General features: G+C 40.1%; 1 protein-coding gene across 1 annotated transcript in view; it reads left to right on the forward strand.

Annotated features, from left to right (window-relative positions):
* Positions 1–7001, forward strand: part of FLT3 (fms related receptor tyrosine kinase 3) — a 79105-nt gene extending 72104 nt beyond the window's left edge. The window contains exons 23-24 of the mRNA XM_036301727.1: positions 175–280; positions 6745–7001. Of these exons, the coding sequence (XP_036157620.1) occupies positions 175–280; positions 6745–6867 (229 nt within the window). The 3' untranslated portion in view covers positions 6868–7001. The remainder of the gene's footprint in view (positions 1–174; positions 281–6744) is intronic.
* Positions 7002–11902: the final 4901 nt, after the last annotated feature.

Raw genomic sequence — 11902 nt, forward strand, 5'->3', positions numbered from 1 at the left:
CAAATTTGTCCTTTCTGATGTGAGTTCAAAATCCAGTCAAGTACGTGCCACAAAACAGACATGCCACAAACACGCAGCTCCCTGGCCGTCAGTGGTACTTCATTACGTAAAAAATTATCCCCTTTTCTGCATTCAGATTTCCTCAGCTTGCTCCTTGTTCTGTTTCTTTTACAGATACTTTATAATGCAATCCTGCTGGGCTTTCGACTCCAGGAAACGGCCGTCCTTCTCTAATCTGACTTCATGTTTGGGATGCCAGCTGGCAGATGCGGAGGAAGCGGTATGTGGCAGCACGGCACTTTCTCAAGTGGGACTTTATATAAAAGGGCAATGAGAACACTCGCTGCCGGTTTCCTAAGAACCCACGTCACCAAGTTGCCTTCCTCACCCCAAGTTGTCGTGGTTGCCCTTTAAAAGCTGTGTGGAGTGATACACTTGAATCTAATATAAACTGTAATTGAAAAGTTTTACAAAAAATTAAATTTAATTAAAAAAGGAAAAAGGTAGTATGGGTGAGACATACTTGTTAATAAGGGATTTTTTTTTTGGGGGGGGGGAGTTTTTTCTGAAAATTTCAGCCATTTGATTAAGGAATTAAATGCTTTTAAGTGTCCAGTGCAGAGGACTAGACAACTAAATAAAATGTAATCCCTGGCCTTCCTTTCCTAATTCAACATGGAGCTTTGTACAGTGCAATCACCTAATATAGTAGAGTGGAAAGAACATTGACCTGAAGCTGTGTCTGATACCAGCTCTCCTACTCTGCTCCCTAAGAGTTCTGTGAATTATAGCAAATCACTTTATTTCTCTGGGCCTTAGTTTTCTCACATGTAGAATGGGTTGCTAAGCTAAATGATCCTTGAACTTTGGGAACATGGAATTACTTTGATGATTCTTTGCCTCATCAGCACCACCTGGTGTAGCAAAAGGAGCCATCCCCTAGGTGAAGTGAACAAAAGATTCACCTTGAACTCCCCATACCTAGGTTCAAATCTTGGCTCCATAATTTGCTTCTTATATGACTTAAGTCACTTAGCTTTTTCTGGGGTCTGTTTCCTTATCTGAAGTATGGGATTAATAAACCTTACTTCACATAATTTTAAGGAGTAATTAAGAAGACATATGTGCCTGGCCAGTGTGACTCAGTGGTTGAGCATTGACCTATGAACCAGGAGGTCACTGTTTGATTCCTGGTCAGGGCACACACCCAGGTTCAGGCTTGATTCCCAGTAGGGGCATGTGCAGGGGGCTGCCGATCAATGATTCTCTCTATCTCTCCCTCTCCCTTTCTCTCTGAAATCAATAAAAATATTTTTAAAACTTTTTTTTTTTTAAGATGACATATGTGAAAAGTCTTAACACATAGCAGGCACCTAGTAGTTAATAAATGTTAGTTAAATATGAATCTGATTCTTTAAATGCATTATCTGTCCTCTGTTTTGAAATTATTAAGAGTCCATTTTCAATTCTGTGGTCTCTCTAGAGGCCTATGTAGATAGTGAGTGTCCTCTCCTCCTGCTATGATTTTTAAAAAATCGTGTATAGAAACGAAGTTATTGTCAGGAAATTAGGTCAAAAGGGTTGTGAGCGATAGAAAGCCCCCAAGGAACTATAGCTACTGAACAGATTACCTGTAAGCAGTTAATGACACCGTGAAATAAGTTGAAAGGAGAGTTGTAGAGAGAAACAAGAAATGAGCTGTTGGAGTAAAGAAAAGGGGTTGAGTGATTTTTACTTGTTGGGAAGTTCGGTGCAGGCTTACAGAGCTGGGTTTTGAGCTGTGCTGTGAAGAATGTGTAGTATTTTGGCTAATGGGGAATGGAGGGTTAGTAGTGTGTACCATGCTAGATGAGTAATATAAATGGTCGAAGTTGAGAAATTAGAATGGGAAATAAATGGTTGTGATTACATTATAGGGTGAGTGGGGGGAAATGGAGGAAACAAGACAGTGAAGGTGAGTATAACCAGGTGGGAGGGGCCACTGCTAATGAAGAACCCCTTGGCTTTGGTCAGGATCACCTTGGTCTTGGTGTGCGGTTCTCCTTTCATGCCCCCACCCCCCCACGCACACACAGGATGTCCAGATCCCCTTCCTTCTGTTCAGGGGGCATCAGGAATGGAATAGCAAGCTTTCCATAGACAGGGGTGGGGAACACCCGGCCCTCAGGCCATATAAGGCCCCCCAAATAATTTGGTCTGGCCCTGCTAAGGCATTAGGGTGAGTATATTAAATGTTTGACCAATATAGCAGGCTAATTTTTAAGTTGATAATTTTGTATGGCCCTCGAATGATGTTATAAATACCCAAATGGCCCTTGGCAGGAGAAAGGTTCCCCACCCTTGCTATAGATGATGCTTCAGCTGAGGGTATCCATGCTCAAGGACAGTGCTCCAACTTTCCCCCCAATTTCTTCAGCTCTCTCCCTGACCCTCTGTGATGAAAAGTTGTTTTCTTACCAATATCCGAACCTCTGGTAACAAGCAGTAGCTTCTTTAGGTAAATTAGGAAAAGGCGCCCCCTATGGGTGGGATGAATCACCAAAATAAGTCCCTGACTCCTGGCTGGTGTATCCAGTCTAGACTCCTGGAGAGCAGAGCACATATGGGTTTCAGTCCCCACTTGCTCACTTGCCTGGGCACCTTGGAGCAAGGTGTAATCTGCACAACCATATCAGGCAGCTCTGCCCACTGTGAGCAAACTCTGTCCCTCCTCTGCTACCACTCCATCTTTTCACAACTAGGCACAATCACGTCCATTCTCTTGAATGGGAAAACAGACCTGGCCAGTATACTTTGCTTGGGGTCACCTCTTCTGGAATGCATGTGAATGGTTTTTGTAGAATCTCTGTTTCTGCTTTATCATGGATAGGGAAAGAAAGTGCCCTCAGAGAACAAGTGAAAAGGGAGGGAAACGCATAGAAAAAATGTAGGCTAATACTTTTAGACATAACCCAACCCCAATAGTGTAGAGTTAGGGCAGGGAGATCATTGAATAACCTACTAACGCGTTATTTAAAGAGCGGTGAACCATTGAAGAATTTAGAGCTGACAAACATGCTTCAATATTTGTCTTAAAGACCCAGATCACTACATATGGTGACAGATGTTAATTAGAATTATGTGATGATCATTTTGCAATATAGACAAATTTTGAATCACTTTGTTGTATGCCTTCACTAATATAGTATTATAGTGAATTATTCCTCAATTAATATAAAAAGTGAGCCAGATCAAATATTCTCTTCTCTACAAAGATTCCCCTAACTTCTCTAGTCAATTTTCAGGCTCCTTCTTTCAGACTCTATAACACTTTTTAAAAAATATATATTTTTTTTATTGATTTTTTTACAGAGAGGAAGGGAGAGGGATAGAGAGTTAGAAACATCGATGAGAGAGAAACATCGATCAGCTGCCTCCTGCATACCCCCTACTGGGGATGTGCCCGCAACCAAGGTACATGCCCTTGACCAGAATTGAACCTGGAACCCTTCATTCTTCAGGCTGACGCTCTATCCACTGAGCCAAACCAGCTAAGGCTCTATAACACTTTCTATATGAGATGCAAATCATATTATATGATAACTTTGTTTTGTGGGCCTGTCTTTCTCATCCCTGGACTTGATGTATGAGGACAAGGCTGGTGCTGCTCATCTTTATATCACCTCATCTTTGAGTCCCCTAGACAGGAGACAGTAGCTGTCAATAAATAAATGAACAAATGTGGGTTGAGGCCACGTCTGTGCTGTTCACCGTTGTATATCCAGCTGCTAGCATAATATTTCTAGGAGGAAAGAAAGGAATCATAAAAGTAAATTAGGAAAAACAAAGGCAAAAGAGTGAGAGTAAGTATATCAGTTAAGAGGTGAGTGCAGCCCTGGCCAGTGTGGCTCAGTTGGTTGAATGTCGTCCCATGCACCAAAAGGTTGTGGGTTTGATGCATGAGGGAGGCATCTGGTTGATATTTCTCACTCACATCAATCTTTTTCTCCCTCCCTCTCCCTTCCTCTCTCTCTAAAATTAAAAACAACAACAACAACACACAACATAATAAAAATAAAGAGGTGCCCGGCCAGTATGTCTCAGTGATTGAGTGTTGACCTGTGAACCAGGAGGTCACGGTTCAATTCCCTGTCAGGGCACATGCCTGGGTTGTGGGCTTGATTCCCGGTATGGGGCATGCAGGAGACAGCCAATCAATGATTCTCTCTCATCATTGATGTTTCTCTCTCTCCCTCTTCCTTTCCTCTCTGATATCAATAGAAATATATTTAAAAAATAAAAAATAAAGAGGTGAGTGCAACAGTAGGTGAGTGAGTACAAATGAGGGAGCAAACTAGGGCAGTGGCTTTGGGGCTTGAACTCACATCATCTCTTCTCTCATATCAGCCCTCATAGATGACAAGAAATACGCAAATGTATACTTTAAAAGAAGTGAGGCATAATTGTGTTTAAAACAAGGAGATCCTTGTGGACCAGAAACTGTGGAAAATCCCTGAGACAATGCAAGCAGTTAAGATTGAATTGAAGAGGGAAAACCCACAACAGAAGGTGCTTTGAAAGAACAAGGAAAAGTGCTTTCATAAAAGGGTAGGAAGAGGCCTAATGGGATTCTGCAGAAGTTCTGCACTGGGAGCAGCCACACTGTTAAATATATGTAAGAATAAAATGGGTGTGAAAAATGACAATATAACCACTGGTAAAATAGAAATCTACTGTATAGCCTCAAGTCCAATGTGGAGGAAATCAAGGACCATAGAAAACCTGATCAACCCAAAAACTGAGGGAGAAAGAACAAAGAGACTAATAGATATAGGAAAAACAAAATGGCAAGAACTAGTAAATCCACTTAAGAAAAAGAACTTTAAAATAAATAAAATTATTATCAGACAGGCCACTAAACTCAGTGCAGTGAAATGAGAAATTACCAATAGCAACCCCAAAGGCCCCAAAGGCATATATTAGAAATTACAAATCAAGTCTTTGATTAAAAAGGAGGAGGAGAAAAGGGGAAAGAGGAAAAAGAAATAAAAATGGACACTGCATATTTAAACTTGTGGGAGTTAGCTAAAATTTTAACTTAAATTCATTTATTAGAAAATAAAAAAGGAGTTAAAATAAATGGCTGTATTTTCAACGGAAGAAGCTAACAAAAACATGAAGAATGAGGAGGAGGAAAAGAAAGAAGAGAATAAATAAAGCAGAAGGAGGGAATTAATAAAGACAGAATTAATTAAAACTGAGAACAGCATTAAAAACAAAATAATAGGTGATTAGAAAAACCAAAAGTTGTGTTTTGAACTAATGCTACTACTACTACTACTAATAATATAATAGCTAACATTTTGAATGTTTACCACACACTCTACTAATATATTATCTATAATAACTCATGTAATTCTCATGTCAATCTTATGAGGTGGGTTCTAGCATTACCTCTTTAGCAACAAGTAAAGGTACAGAGAGGTGAAGTCATTAATTCAAGGTAACACGGTACACATCAGACTTAGGATTTGAATACAGCAGTCTGGCTCTAGTTTACACTGTACACTAATAAAACATTCAAATACACCACTAAGCATGTTAAACATAAAGAAATAGTTATGGAAAAAGGGAAAACACAAATAACATTCAGAATGAAAAGGAGAACATAACTATGTATAGAAAAACCATTTTTTAAAGTTTAAGAAAATCTTATGTACTTCTTTATATTGAAAACACTTGATACATTTGAAAACCTAGGGTTTAAAATTTTTATAAGGAGAATGTACTCATGTATTATTGTACAATTAAAAGTTCATTTAAAAGTCACTTAAAGAAATGGAAAGGAAGACATTAAAATAAGTGATATAATCAGAACTAAACCCAGTAACTGGTTGGCTGTAGGTATAGGGAGAGCTTGAGGAGGTAGTTCTGAAATTTCTAGATGGTAGGACTGGATGAATGGCAGTGTGTTAAGCGAAATTGTAAATGCGGGAAGAAGAGAAGGTTTAGATGTAAAACATAATGAATTCAGGTTTAGAAATGTTGAATTTGAAGTATTATTGGTATTTTTGTCACAGTCTTCATTAGATGGTTAGAAATTCAGTGCCAGAGATATACATTTGCTTCAGCAAGTCCAATAGGTCATCACCAACTGCTACGTTCACTTCACAAAAAAGATGTATTGCCCTAGCCAGCATGGCTCACTGGTTGATCATCAACCTATGAACCAGGAGGTCTTGGTTCGATTCCTGGCCAGGGCACATGCCCAGGTTGTGAGCTCAATCCCCAGTGTAGGCCGTTCAGGAGGCAGCCCATCAATGGTTCTCTCTCATCATTGATGTTTCTATTTCTCCCTCTTCCTTTCTCTCTGAAGTCAATAAAAATGTATTTTAAAAATAAAATAAATAAAAGTTTTAGAAAAGTCACTAAACTCCCAAGTGAGAAATCAAGAATCAATTCCCTATATTAATTGCATAACGAACAGTTGTCTTTTTTGTGGACTTTTTCTTTTGTGGTTTTTCTGCATGGCTTTAGGATTTCTAGATGAAGATTTTATATCTAAAAGTAGAAACAATAATGAAATAAAATATTTGACTATGACTTGATTTCTCCATTAACAGACGGCACAAAATTGCTTTATCAACTAATATGTAGAATAGCCTCTAAAGCCTATGCATAGTATAAGTAAGTAATAATTTGCAATATAGCCACATGACATGTAAGTGTTAACCAGATGATGAGTGTTCTCTTTCCCATATTCAGATGTATCAGAACATGGACGACCATGTTTCTAAACATCCTTCCGGCTACCAAAACAGGCAACCTTACAGCAGAGAGACCGGCGCAGGGCTGCCCTCTCCGCAGGATCACGCTGAAGACTCGTAGAGAAACAATTTAGTCTTAAGAACTCCTATCCCCGTCACCTTCAACTGGTTATCGATTACCAAAACAAGATTAACTTCATCACTAAAAGAAAATGTATTCTCAGCTGCTGCTTTGCTGGACTTTTCTCTAGAAGCTCTCTGTATCTGCTGTTGTTTTCAAAGGAACTTTTGTAAAATTGAATTTGCACAAGGCAGGAAGAGCTGAAAATTAACTTCATTGGAGCATCTACCTACATCCAAAGGCCTTCTCAGGCTGGCTTGAGTGAAAGTTGTGTACCTAAGTATAGTATATTCTTGTAAATACATAAAACAAAAAAATTTTGCTGAGGAGAAGCTGATATCATTTTTTAAATCTATGTTTTAAGATAATATGTAACTTTTTCAGCTATTTAGTGATATATTTTATGAATGGAAATAAAATTTCTACTGTAGAAATGTTTGTTATTGAATTATTTGCTCGGTATATTTAGGGCAAGACTTACCTGGAGTGCATGAACCTACAGAAATTGTGTGTGATGTTTTGTTTGTGCATGTGTGGGTTTTCTGCTACTGAGAAGGCCCATTCTTTCTTCAGATTCTTTAAAGGACCCCTGACTCCTGCCCCCTGACTAGGAGAAGAAGAGCTGATGTTGGCTGTCTGCTGTCTTCTCTGTAGCACTCTTGATGCAGTCCCTTTCGTCCTTTGGAGCTTAGCACCCCCCATCCTACAGGCTTATAGACTTGGACTTGTCCTCCTCCTTATATGCCCAGTGTAACCTTTTCTTTCTTCTTGGCCTCCCTTTAAGTATAGTGGCTCCAAATAAGAGCTCCCCACAACGTTTTAGCCATACGATGTTAGGCAAATAACTTCTTCAGGTCCCAGTTTCCTCTTCTGGAAAATGGATAATAATGGCATCTATCTTACAGGGCTGTTGTAAGAATTAAGTGAATTGCATAAATCTTATATGTATGTTATTAATATATACATATATTACATAAACATATAAATCATTTAAGAAGATGCTTGGCCCATAGATATTATTTCATATTGTCATTTGTGCTTTCCTTGCTGGCTTTAATCCTTTGCTGTAGACCAAACCTCATAAACTCACTTAGATTACACTAATTTCTTTCTTGTTTATAATTGACTAGAGGCCCAGCGCACGAAACCGTGTGTGAGTAGAGTCCCTGTTCGCCATGCTGCAATTGGAGCCTGTGGGACTGGAGTGGTGGGGAGGGACCGAGAGGTGGTCAATGCACCTCATGGCGACTGGTCGAGCGGTTGTTCTGGTCGTTCCGCTTATGGTCCCGGCCTTTTATTATGTAGGATTGATTTTTGAGAGAGAGAGGAAGGGGGTTGGGGGTTGGGGGCAGGGAGAAAGAAACATCAACTTGTTGTTCCACTTATTTATGCATTCATTGGTTGATTCTTGTATGTGCCCTGACTGGGGATCGCACCCACAGCCTTGGTGTATCTGGACCACGCTCTAACCAACTGAGCTACCTGGCCAGGGCTGGATTACACTAATTCCTTCTTCACCTAACTGTTCCTATTCTCTCCACCACCCAGTGTTTTCCCTGCGCCATTGACAGATTCATTTTCCCAAAGTATCTATCTAGATCAGTGATGGCGAACCTATGACATGCGAACTCATTTTTTTGGTTGATTTTTCTTTGTTAAATGGCATTTAAATATATAAAATAAATATCAAAAATATAAATCTTTGTTTTACTATGGTTGCAAATATCAAAACATTTCTATATGTGACACGGCACCAGAGTTAAGTTAGGGTTTTCAAAATGCTGACACGCCGAGCTCAAAAGGTTCGCCATCACTGATCTAGATAGCATCTGCATCTATCACTTCTGGGCTGGAGAGCTTGCAGTGGCTCCGTGGCCATCTGCTGAAGTCAGATTCCCAGCATGCAGGTCCTTGCAGCTGGTTCACCGCATTTCTTGTACTAGATAACATACGCTCTGTCTAGCCAGGACCTCCCGCCCCTGATCAGTGGACGTCTTAGGCATTCTCATCTTTTTATTTTTCCTTCCCTCACCCTCTGTCTGCCTGGGATGCCAGCTCCCTTTTCCTCTCCCTCTTTAAGCTGTTGCTTCGGGACCAGCCTGGCACTGTCTTCTGCTCGGATTTTCCTCCGCTCTGTTCGCCGTTAGTGATCGCTTTCCCCCTGAAATCTTGGATGGGCTTCATGTCTGTCTCATCTGGTTGGCTCTGCACATAGAGTCTACCTATCTTACGTGATGATTTATTTTCTTAAGTAAACATCCTTTTTTTTACTTGGATTTTAAACAAGTTAGAAAGTAGATATGATTTGTGCCAAGTTGTGCGCCACTCTTCTATTCAAATGTACACTCAGGACACAATAATGTATGGACTCAATTATTTCTTACCTACTCAAAGCATAAAATACGCTTGATGTTAAAAATTCAAGTAATTTTATGTTTTTACTTATAGTAATAAGTGAAATTTCCCCTTTGTGCACCCAAATCCCAAAATGCTTCTTCAGGGGAACCACTGTTAAAAAATTTCAGGTATATTTTCTCCACCTTGTTGTTTAAAGATATTTACATTACTCACAGGTACTTACACACAAGCACACATGCAGAGTTCTTTGATTTTTATATAAATGGAATTGCACTAGCCACACTATCAAACAGGCTTTTTGTTTTTCACAAGGGGTCAATATTTCCCCAACTACGTAGTTTATGTACTAAGCACATGGTAGGAATGTGCTCCCTATTGTAGGGACTTTAGTCAGGGGGCTTTCCCTTCCAGCCAAGGAGGCCCTTGACTCGAGGCAGGGGAATAAACACCCTCTCTTGTTGTGGAACTTTGTACCTTGATTGGATTCAGGCAAGAATGAAAACAGGCCGAAACCGGTTTGGCTCAGTGGATAGAGCGTCGGCCTGCGGACTGAAAGGTCCCGGGTTCGATTCCGGTCAAGGGCATGTACCTGGGTTGCGGGAACATCCCCAGTAGGAGATGTGCAGGAGGCAGCTGATCGATGTTTCTAACTCTCTATCTCTCTCCCTTCCTCTCTGTAAAAAATCAATAAAATATATTTAAAAAAAAAAAAAAAGAATGAAAACAGGGGTTGGAGCTTATCATTCGCACAGTAGCAGTCTCTGTACTTCCCACCCCGAGACCTCTGAAGCTGCGCTGGTCCCTCTTCCTGGCACCATACTCTATGTAGACTTCCAGATCTGGTTTTATTTAAAAAAAAAATCAACATTATGCTTCTAAGATTCACTCATGGTGTTACATGAACCTAGGGTTCTTTTTAAAAAAAATGTATTTTATTAATTTTTTACAGAGAGGAAGGGAGAGAGATAGAGAGTTAGAAACATCAATGAGAGAGAAACATCGATCAGCTGCCTCCTGCACACCTCCCACTGGGGATGTGCCCGCAACCAAGGTACATGCCCCTGACCGGAATCGAACCTGGGACCTTTCATTCCGCAGGCCGACGCTCTATCCACTGAGCCAAACCGGTTTCAGCAAACCTAGGGTTCTTTCATCTCACTGTTGTACTATGTGAACACAAAATCACCACTATTTAGTCACTGTCACACTGATGACATGTGAAGTGTTCTGGATTGGGTGGGGTAATGGGTTCACAGGTGTTCATTATAGGACATTTGTTATACCAAATATGATATTTAAAAGGCAGCATTCTCTGAAGGATGACACTTACAATGAAATTAGATTTTATTAAACCCAGCTCTTACAACAGAGTGGGTTTTAGTTTAGGACTCGCTATGTCCCTGAAAACACTACACAGTTTCAGAACACAACTTACAATCATTGATGTTAGAGACCTGTTGCTGCTACTGCTTGGACAGCCCCTTCGGCCGCCTTTGCAGTTGTCTCACCAGTAGGTGGCGCCCTAGGACCACTGGTTTTTAACGAACCCCAGCCATCAGGCCTGACTTCACTACTACACCCTACACCTGAAAAGGCAAACTTTAAGCAGAATTAAAGAAAAGTTCAGTCAGCTGATTAGAAAGGAAAGCAACCCTCTATAGACATAACTTCAATCCATTTATTCCGCATTCGATTGTTTATTGACTATGGTAACAACTGTGCATTTTATGTGTATTATTTACCACATTCCTGACATTTACTGAGCAGCCTAATGTCAGATTCTGTTAGAGGATCTGGTTTTTACCACTCTGTTCTGGAGTGCATTCATCTACACGTGGAATTGACTTTTGAACTTCTTGGACCACCTTCTGTGCTGTGTTGTCTGGACCTGGACTGGCTTCCTATATTGAAAAAAGAAGTCTATTTCCTGGCGATATTTTTGGAGTAAGAAAAACACCCAGGGCTGTTTGGCCTGCAGCGGGAAGATGTCCTGGGTGACCTCTTATCGCAGTTAGCCCTTCAATTATCCGCCTTCCTTTCTGTCCCGCCTCCCCCCACCACTGCCACTTGTGTTTCTTCCTGATCTTCTTCTGTCTCCTTCTTTCATGAAGGACTTTCTTAGTAACAGATTCATCTCGCCTTCTCTATCATTCCCACTATCATTTTTGTTGAAAATATATGTTTCTTCCTATGCCACAATCACCATCAGCAACTACAACAAAAAAAAAGTGAGGGGAGATTTCACCTAAAAAACGACATCTTTTTAGCTCCTAGGGGATCAAACATGTATTAAATTCCAAATTCTCTTAATGAGGCAGAAAAGGCTATGATGATTATTTTTTTGTGGTAAAATATACATAAAATAAAACTTCTAATTTTAACCATTTTTAAGTGCACAGCTCTGTACACTTACATTCATGTTGTTGTGCAACCAGCATGCATCCTCAGAACTTTTCCATCTTTGCAAACTGAAACTCTGCCCGCATTAAACACCAATTCCCCATTCATTTTTCCTCGGGCCCTGACACCCATCATTTTACTTTCTGCTTTTATGCAGTAGACTACTTTAGGTATCTCATATAAGTGGAACATACAGCATTTGTCTTTTTGTAACTGGCTTATTTCACCTAACATAATGTCTTCAAGGTTAAATTGGCATTTATTGATACATGTATCC

This window comes from Myotis myotis, unplaced genomic scaffold, assembly GCF_014108235.1.
Source record: "Myotis myotis isolate mMyoMyo1 unplaced genomic scaffold, mMyoMyo1.p scaffold_m19_p_3, whole genome shotgun sequence".
Taxonomy (NCBI): Eukaryota; Metazoa; Chordata; class Mammalia; order Chiroptera; family Vespertilionidae; genus Myotis; species Myotis myotis.